The 9,815-nt window shown below is 36.9% G+C and overlaps 1 protein-coding gene across 1 annotated transcript; it reads left to right on the top strand.

Annotated features, from left to right (window-relative positions):
• The first annotated feature begins 460 nt into the window (after positions 1 to 460).
• On the top strand, positions 461 to 9,172 carry LOC119644385. The gene is made up of 5 exons (XM_038043929.1): positions 461 to 550; positions 2,709 to 6,523; positions 6,583 to 6,756; positions 6,817 to 7,082; positions 7,847 to 9,172. Exons 2-5 carry the CDS (start codon positions 2,717 to 2,719, stop codon positions 8,775 to 8,777), a joined length of 5,178 nt encoding a protein of 1,725 aa, XP_037899857.1. The 5' UTR covers positions 461 to 550; positions 2,709 to 2,716; the 3' UTR covers positions 8,778 to 9,172.
• Positions 9,173 to 9,815: the final 643 nt, after the last annotated feature.

Consider the following 9,815-nt stretch of genomic DNA (forward strand, 5'->3'; position numbering starts at 1 on the left):
CCCTTCTTTCTAACCACCATGCAGCAGTCATACATATTATACAATGCGTGTTCCAGAACACCCGAGATCTGGATAAATTCAATTCGCTCGAGCATAAGCATTGCTTCTACCGCATTTTGAGGACAGAGTAATATGCGTCTTTTTTAGTGATGTTGAAAGGGTATAGCGAATGCACTGGCAAATTTATGAAGGACTTCGCATACTCTGCTCAATCGCTTCCCCTCTAACAGGGACGGAGACTTGCATTTAAACCTAATCTGACTATGCTGCTAATCAGTCTGGTTTTAAGTATATTCGTATGCTTGCTATTATGGCAATTAATGAGAAAAAATTTTTCATTTGAAATAATGAATTATTTTCATTAAATATTTTAATTAAATAATACAATTGAAATTTTACATTAATTGAATTATTGCTTTCATCATTTTTATTTATTTAGTTTATTTTTTTTTTCTTATTTTACAGTTTTGACAAACATTTGGTTGTTTTCCTCGACTGCAGTTTATTGGGTTTTTCTCTGCATATTTCGTTTAATTTTTTTTTTTTTATGGTAAGTTACTGGAGCAAAGACCTGAATTATATTTTTGTAGTTTTAATTATTGCCTAAATAAGATTTAATTAAAGCATTGTTAACAATTCAATGGCATGTTGTGTCATTTTCTCAATGATATAAAATAATTAAATAAATTTGTAAAGTAATTTTTATTATAATTATTGTTGTTGTTGTTGTCTTTTTTACTGTTCACTCGACAACAAGATGAATATAATAACTGTCTGTACAAGTTAGTATTGCTCATGCTTTGTAATTGTGAAATGTGGGTTGATAAGTCATCAATGGTAGACAATGTCATTATTATTAAAGGCTTGGTAATAAAACAGAAATGATTTTTTTGTCTTGAATTCAAATGAAAGCCAACTTTACCGAATAGCAACAAATTGATTAACAAAATTTTAATAAATCACAAGCCCCTGACTTGCACTTTCGTAATGTAGAAGAGAGGACTTTTACGCGTGCGTACATAAACTTCCTTAAAATTGTATTGGTTTTTGATAGCTCTAGTTTTTGAGAAACGCTAAAATTCGTTTTAAACGGGGAAGCATCTGAAATTTTTGACTTTGAGGCGTAAACACCTTACACCACCCTACAGTTATCCATTTACTGGCATTTCAAAACAAGAGGTTATATCAGAATTAGTCGAAAAACTGGTCCGATTCGGAATATTTTCAATGGGGTTTGTCCTTGCGTCAAAAAAGGTCAGTGTAATAAATTTCGTCAAATTATACCAAAAATTGCGGGCTGTAAGGTGAAGAACAAGATAGGCAGGCGGGTAGACAGACAAACTTGTGCCGCCAGTGGTGCAAGATATAAGAACAGAAACATGACTACAAGACTGTAATTAAGTCCGAGCAACCGATATGAGGGAATACTTATTACGATGACCAAAGCCCCGATTCTTGTCTTGTTGTTTACCTGTCAGGCTCATTTAATTACTCTGCTCTTTTATATATGAGCTCAATTTTATTAATAGCAGGTAAAAACAATAAAGTCGGGTCATTGTTAGGGGTTCAGGAAGCCTCTTCCAATTTTCCGAAATGATCAATGTTTCGCTTTAAATTTAAACCAATAGTATGCTAGCAATCTAAAGAAAGTTGTGAACGGTGAAATTGTTCAAATAAAATTCATTGACTTTATTTATTGCCCCGTCTTTAATCCCGAGTTCTATAGCATGTACGAACAAGCAACGGATTCATATGTTGGAAGTTAACCTCTAAATTTCATATGTAAATCATAATTTTAAACAAGTTTTACAAACGAAAACAATTCGACTGACCATTAGCAATGAACGACTTATACATATGTACACCAACAGTTACAACTAAACAAAAGAGAGAGCTAGCAAGCTCTGATAATGAAATTAATCTAAAAATAAAGAAAAACATCTTGAAAAAAATGTTATTAAAGAAAACAGAAGCAAAAAAAAAAAAATAAGAGCAACGGTCGTTGCTCATGTTTATGATGACTGTTATTACAAAAGTCGCCTTTTGCTTTCATTTTCATAACAACACAATTACAATTACAATTGGTAGCAGTGCACTTTGAATACAGGCTTTTACTTGCAAGTTATTAGATCAGATATTATATCCGTTTATAAGGCAACTGCACTTATATGAATGTGATCGCTGCAATTACAATTTACGACCTTTCCATGCGTGCATTCCACTGACAAACTAAACCACGTAATGAATTTAAAAATGAAAGTGATCTCCTTTTATTTCGAGGTAATGCAATTGTTGACTTCGTTCATATTAGAAATCTCAGTTACATATTCCTGTACATTATTCAGCGACAGTCAAGTTGGTAATGATCACCGCAAGTGATTTCATTGTTTTGCTTTTTGCCTTTTTTCATCTAAATATTGAAAAATTGAACGGGATTTACTACTAGATACGAAAACTATATTTATACGAAAGACATGCCGTGAATTCATTTCAATCTCTTATTCAACCAACGATATTTTGTTTATCATTTCATCTGAGTCATTTCAAATATTTCTTTTGAAGGTCAATAATGAAACCATTGTAAAACTCTTTGTTATGCTTCACGTTTTTGCAATCATGTTTGCAATTGACTTGTTGTCTGTAATAGATGTGAAACCTATGATTCATATCTTAAAAATTGTTTTTATGATATTTTTTACTCCTTGCAGGCCTCACCATGACACAAAAGCAATTGCAAATTTTATTTATTAGTATTGGTATATGCCTGCTTTTGTTTATCAGCTCCGTAAGTAGCCAGGAAAAATGGTCACGTCAAATATCGGAGGCAACGGAATCCGGTGTAACCAATGATAACTACGATTGGATACCTTTGCCTCAATCGGCGGACAATTCGTCGAGGGATCGTTCTTCTAATGGACGAGTGCTAACCTATTCACAATCCTTCCCCCCTGACGGACATTTCGCAGATTTATCGAGAGCTATTAATAATGCTGCCGTTTCCTCGAAATCTTCACCGTTTGACTTCTCTTACGCCCCATTTCGAAGCTTATCCAATTCACCTCAAACACAGTCATTACGGCAACAGCCAAGTCCACTATCAAAAGCAAATAATCTACAGCCTCAAGAGCCAACGTCACAATCGTTTTTCAAATTTGAAATGCCATTAGGTAATGCAAATAATCGTCCAGCAAATATTGCATCCGGTGTCAATACTGGCTATAATATACAACATGCTTTTGGTGGCGGTGGTCAAGCTACTTTATTTAATTCTCCGTTATTCAATCAACAACCCATTTTTCCCCCTGAATTTCATCCTTTGCCACAAAAACCGACAGCGCAATCTTTACAGCGCAGACCTTCACATCATCAAAACTTTGTGGAAGATCCTATTAGTTTAAATAATTTCTTTAAAGACACGAAGCCCACCCAATCACCGTTGCAATCTGTGACGCCTCAAGTATTCCCAGTGGAACCTCAACCACCGGAGCAATCTGTATTGCAGCTTAGTAAACCTTCGACATTCCAATTTAACCCTTTGCCTACAGCTCCAGTTCACTCCGTACCTTCTTCTGTCCCCCCAGTGGGATTAAATAACCAGCAAGCCGATGTCCAGTATCTGTACGTGCCCTTTGAAAGTTTATACAATCAGCAACAGCCAGTGCAACAAACATATAGTCAGCAACCACAATCTTATGACGTTCCCGCAAAATACAATAATAATCCAGTTTTTACTACAGTGAATCCATTTCATATTAATCAATTTTATACGCCGGAACCGGTAATACCATCACAACCTCGTCGACCAAACGTTTACACCACCAGTACTACAACAACAACCACTTCTACCACTACAACCACACAAAGACCGCGAACTACCACCAGAAAACCTACTAATGTTTATGAAAATTATCTTAAGTCTCAGACCACTACACTAAAACCTAAGCCTAAGGCCCATCAACCCCCGTTGGCTATGTTTTTGGTTCGCACCTCGTCTCGTCTATCAGAGAGCCAGGTGGTGGATACATTAAAAAATGCCCGCAGTATCGCTGTCGTTGACGCTCCAAATTCCAATACTCCAGCGATTTTTGTGGGTCCAGGCGGTATGCCCACTCCGAATGGTTACACAAAATTCGAATTACCTTATCTTTCGCAGCTACAAGGTGCCCAAAATCTAAATGATGTTCCATTCTACGTAGCTCCTCTAAGCTATCGCACACCTCCAGGATTTAGCAAAATACTGTTGCCGGAACCTCACGTGGGCTCCATAGTTATTAATTTGGCGAGGGCAAGTCCTCCTGCACCACCACCGCCACCGCCACCACCAAGAGTGCAAAATCAACCTCAAATGCAACCTGTATCACCAGTACATTCGAATATTTATTACAGCTTCCCTCAACAGAATCTTTTAGACGAATACACCAGTAGCACCTCACGACCTAAGACTACAAGTCAACGTACGAAGATTCCAAATCGTGGCAACAAGGTTAGCTATTACTCTGTGGTCTCTTTTTCTTCGGACGTTCTTTTGGTGATATTTTGGGAGAAGATACTTCCAAAATGGGGTCCACCTCAGAGTAATAATAATGAACAGCAATTAGTGTATAATCAACATCCAAATAATCCCTATGCTCAATTTAATCCAATGCCTAATCAAATAAGCGACATCAAATACTTTAAATTACCTGTTAGTAGACCTAGTACAACATCCTCTACATCCACCAGCACCACTACTAGCAGCACAACAACTTCAACTACACCGGCTCCTCAGACTTATTTCATTTATAATACTAGTCCGGAAGTAGAATATCATAGTACGAGAGGTCATTTGAACCCGCAAAACAATCAGGTTGTTCAAGAACAATACAAGCCAGCTTTAACTACGTCACCTCCACAAACACCCCAACCTCAAAATAATTACGATTATCAAAATAACCAAAACATCCAACAACAATATGACCCCCCTTTAACTACTCTACCACAATACCAAAGTACAAGAGATCAATTTAATAATCAAATCGCTCAAGAAGAACGTAAACCTCATTTAAGCGCTGAGATCCCTCAAACACCGCCACCGCCACGGTATTCCCAGTACGAAATAAGTGACTCTTCAAATACCCAAAGTAATCAAGTCGAGCAGAATGAATACAAGCCGCGTTTAACAACCCCGCCAAGTCCGGTAGGTAGTATAACACCGGAAGAGGAATATCGCATGAAACAGTATTTCCGACAACAGGATGCTTTCCGGAATCGTCCGAAAATTATTCCAACAACGACACCCGCTTACGAGCAGGAACACTATACACCTCAAAACTTTGAGTACGCCGCTACACAAAGACCTCCCAGCACTACCACTACAACGACAACTAAGCGACCACGAATAACTTTCTATAGTCCTACTTCTGCGCCTGAGATAAATGACCAATTTAGTACACTGGCCCAAACCTCAGATCAAAATAATTACAATATACCTGCGAACCATCGACCTGCATATAACCAAAATGAAGTAAGCGATGGTCCCGTAGAATATGATCCAAATCCCTATCAATTGCCGTCGGAATTGCCTCCTTTAACTCCAAATTTGCCCGGTTTAGTCAATAATTTGCAAGAAAAAGGCAAACAAAATAACGTAGAGCAAAATGCACCGACGTCTTCAGAGCCCACACGGCCTACACGCAGACCTTTTAATCGGCTACGTAAGCCTGTCGCTACGAAAATAAGTTCCTCAGTTTCTTATTCCGAAACAGAAAACACGAATAGACGACCGGCCAACAGACTTAGACGACCGTATGGCACCAAAGCTTCAGCTTACATTAATACAGAGGACACGGCCGCCACGTCTACAACTACGACGAGACGTCCAAGCGCCTCGCGAAAGCCACTGATACGGAATCCTAATCGTATACGCTACCAGCCGACACCGGAAGAACGTGAAAGCTTAAGATTGAAACCTAAAAAGCGATACAAGGGCTCCGCCAAGAAACAGGAAAGCGAAGATTTAGACTACCAACGTGACGTTCTAAAACAAAACTATCCTATCTTTAGACCTTCGACACGAAGAACTACTACCACTCCAGAACCTCTCACTAGCTACTCCGAAATCACCACTGAAGTTCCTGCATCGGAGTCGCAACAAATTTACACAGTAACACCCGGGAATAATATTGACAACGACAACGAACAAAATTTCCCGGCAGGCCTTTTAGAACCCATGCAAATTGCTCAACAATATAATCATTACACTAATAACTACGGCCCGGGTTATTTCCCGAATCAAGAAGATCTAAACCCTACCGAATCAATATATAAGAATGAAATTAATCCCGCATATGCAACCACTACGCAAGACTATACTACAACATTTCGAACGACTACAACAACCGCAAAAACTACCGAAGCTCCACCAGAGGAAACAACGTTAACAACCACAAGACGTTCTCCCTTTATACGCAGAAATTATCCAAGAATACGAACAACAACGGAAACTCCTACCACTACAACCCAAGCTGAGGAAGAACGATATCTGGTAAATATAATAAAATTATTAATAAATCAAATTTGGTTTACATTTTTTGCAATTGTTAGATACGGCCGCGTTTACCACCACGGAAAGTGGTAAGAGTACGTGCTCGCACACGACGCCCTTTGCATCCAGCGTCGTCGACCCCATCAACAGAAGAGGAGAACGAGCAAGGTGAAGAATCAAAACAAACCTACCGCAAAACAAATCGTTACAATCAAGGTTCAACGGATAACGAGGTAAACAGTTCTAAAAAGGGAATAAACATAGTATTATTTTAAACCTTGAAATATTTACAGCCACCAAGACGTCGCTATAAAACTAGATTTCAATTAGAGGCTCAAGAATCGCAATGGTCTCCTGCTGTAAAAGTCGTCTCATCTAGTAACTTTAAGCCCATTAATCCTAAAGAATATCCAGTAAATAAACACAAGTTCGAGAATGAGCCTGACATAGTTACGGTGGATCCCAAAGAGGAAAATGAAAATTACGAAATTAAAGTGTCAGCGAATTATGGTTCAAAAAGCGGCATCAACACACACGGCTTAAGAGGGCCAAGTCTTAGGTAATTGTTCTTTTTATACCCTACACGCAGAAGAACTTAAAAATGGACCAACATTTTATTATACCGATCTGCCTGCGTGTCCGTCTGTCCGTCTGACCAGCGTCCATGTAAATTTGTATTTAAGCTTTAAACAGCAATTTTCGAGATATTTTCATGAAATTTCGTACAGTGACCTGTTTTGACCCAAAGACGAACGCTATTGAAAATGGTTTGGATCGGTTCATTTTTTCCATCACTCCCTATATAATGCCCTATTCTGAAAAGTCGTTACATGAAATAAAATTGCAATCTTCGAAACTTCTTGACAAAAGTGAGTAGGTAGTACAATTTCGGCATTCTGAATTGGTACGAAAACTTTACACAAGTTGGGGCAATTTTTAAACCCCCTCTTATATAACGAAGATTGAAGTACTTACGACAAAAAGGTGTAATTTTCAATGCTTCATAATGACAATTATATCAATACACAATATTATATATAATAATAGTAATTTAACATAAAAGAATTGGTTGTACCAAATTCGGCGTTCATTTTGGACTCTACCCTAATACATATTTTCATGAAAATTGATCTTTTATAGGGCAGGAAAGTCTAAGTTTTAATATGTGGTAATGAAAATTGGCCCATAATAGGAATTTCATACAAGAATAAGGATTGTGTTAAACAATCTGGTGTAAGGTATATAATGATCGGCTGTGCCCGACTATAATGTTCTTACTTTTTTTTTGTTGCTTACGTGGGAATTTTAATTGCTTTAACTTAGACCTGAGAAATCTTTTGCTGAACTTCTTGAAGAAGTCATGGGGAAAGCACCCGGCGAAAAGCTTACAGAGGCTAAGAGTAACGATGAATCAGCGGACGGTTCTATCTTTGAATCACAAAGAAACTCGATTGCCGATCGCATATATCCGAATCGTCGCGGTAAATGGAAAAAAGTTCGTGTCTCACTAGCACCAAGTAACAATGAAAGTTTCGAATTGGCTGAATCTCAAAATTTAGGTTCACAACTAATTAACTCAATACCCACTAGCGGAAAACCTATTACAGTTGTAGATTTAAATAAAGATTTAAAGATTACAACACCCATAACAGCTACAGTGGATATAAATAGAGTAACAACAATGATAAATACTACACCTATTTCGGTGCAGGCAAAGGTAGAAGAGAAAAGTGAGTACAGCAGTCAAACTACAGAAAAAGCAGAGAACTTTACTATGGAGCCTACGATTTTGGCAAAGGAAACAACTACCACGGAGAACCTGTCCGAAATCGTCGGTCAGGAAGAAATTGCTACACGCCGGATGGATGAAGATAGCAAAGAAGAGGATTTAGAAATTCAACCTAGCTTATTTTCGGAGGTAAAAAAGCAATTGCATGAGCTTTTCTCTATCGAAGAAGAAAGCGATGATAGCGCTGTGACGGCGGCTCTAACAGCCGTAAGTAAACGACGCCAAGAGTATACTCATATTAAGAGGGTAAAACCCGAAACTACGGTAGCACCGACGACAGAAATTCCTAATTTCAACAAGCCGATGACACCAGAAGAGAGACAAGCGTTCCACAAACAATTAATGGAACATGTTATATATGCAACATCGCAGCCCGCGATTGAACAAACCTCGGAAGCAGAAATCTGTTATAGAGGGCGTTGTATAAAATCTGATGATATACCAGCCAATCATAAGATAAATTAACGCGAAGGAAGAGCTTAGAAAAAAGAATAAACGAGAGAAATCTGAGATTTGTGATAAGAATACTTATAGAGAAAAACTATGCAGCTGTCTCTCCCAGCATATAATTTTCTATCTCTTTCTTTTCCTCTATTTTTCTTTTTATGCCACTGCCAGCTTATTACTCTATACCCTTGCACTCTGAGTCATGTTCTGGAACACTTTATAAATAACTACTATTGTAATTATTATTATTTAGTTTTAATTTAATTAAATTCACATAAATAAACTAAAATTAATTTGTAAGATAAAAAAAAAAACACAAATATTTTTTAGTTTATTTAAATTGAGTGAAAAGAGAGCGAATTCGCCTATTGAAGTTATCTCATCTTTTTTATACTTTCTACAACTCTCTAGTTTAACACATCTTTGTCACTTTATCTTCTCTAATAACAAAATAAATATTTTAACTTAAGTTAGCTTACTTTTAATAAATTAAGTTTGTTTTGTAATATAACGTAAATTGTTTGTAAACTTAAAATTAATAATAATGAAAATAAACGAAATAGTAAAATAAAAGCGATTTATGGGAGAAAATTTGTTTATCGATGTAATACAATCCCTCAACTGGGTTATCTTCTCGTCACCTTTGTTTGTTCTAAAATTTATATTAGCCACCCTATTAAAATTGAAAGCTTTACTTCTCATTAACCTTTTACCAACGATCTGGAAAATTGAACGGAATCCACCCCTCTAGTGGTTAAGGTGAATTACTTTTATATTTTACGCCATAAGTCAAGCTCTTTTCAGCATTTCACAAATATGCGCTCAACTCTTCTTTTAAAAGGCACTTGTGTGTCTTAGAATACCGTGTAAAATAAATCGTGTAAAAAAATACGCTCGACATAAGGTGATCTTGGGATAATTTTCCACAACTTTATAAAATCCAAATATTTTCCAAAACACCGTGAAAAGGATAATAATAAAATAGATATTACAGTTTTATTAAACAAAAATAATTCATATTTATAACAAAAAAAAAAAAAAAAACAAAATTAAAAT

Source organism: Glossina fuscipes, unplaced genomic scaffold (genome assembly GCF_014805625.2).
Source record: "Glossina fuscipes isolate IAEA_lab_2018 unplaced genomic scaffold, Yale_Gfus_2 114671, whole genome shotgun sequence".
NCBI lineage: Eukaryota > Metazoa > Arthropoda > Insecta > Diptera > Glossinidae > Glossina > Glossina fuscipes.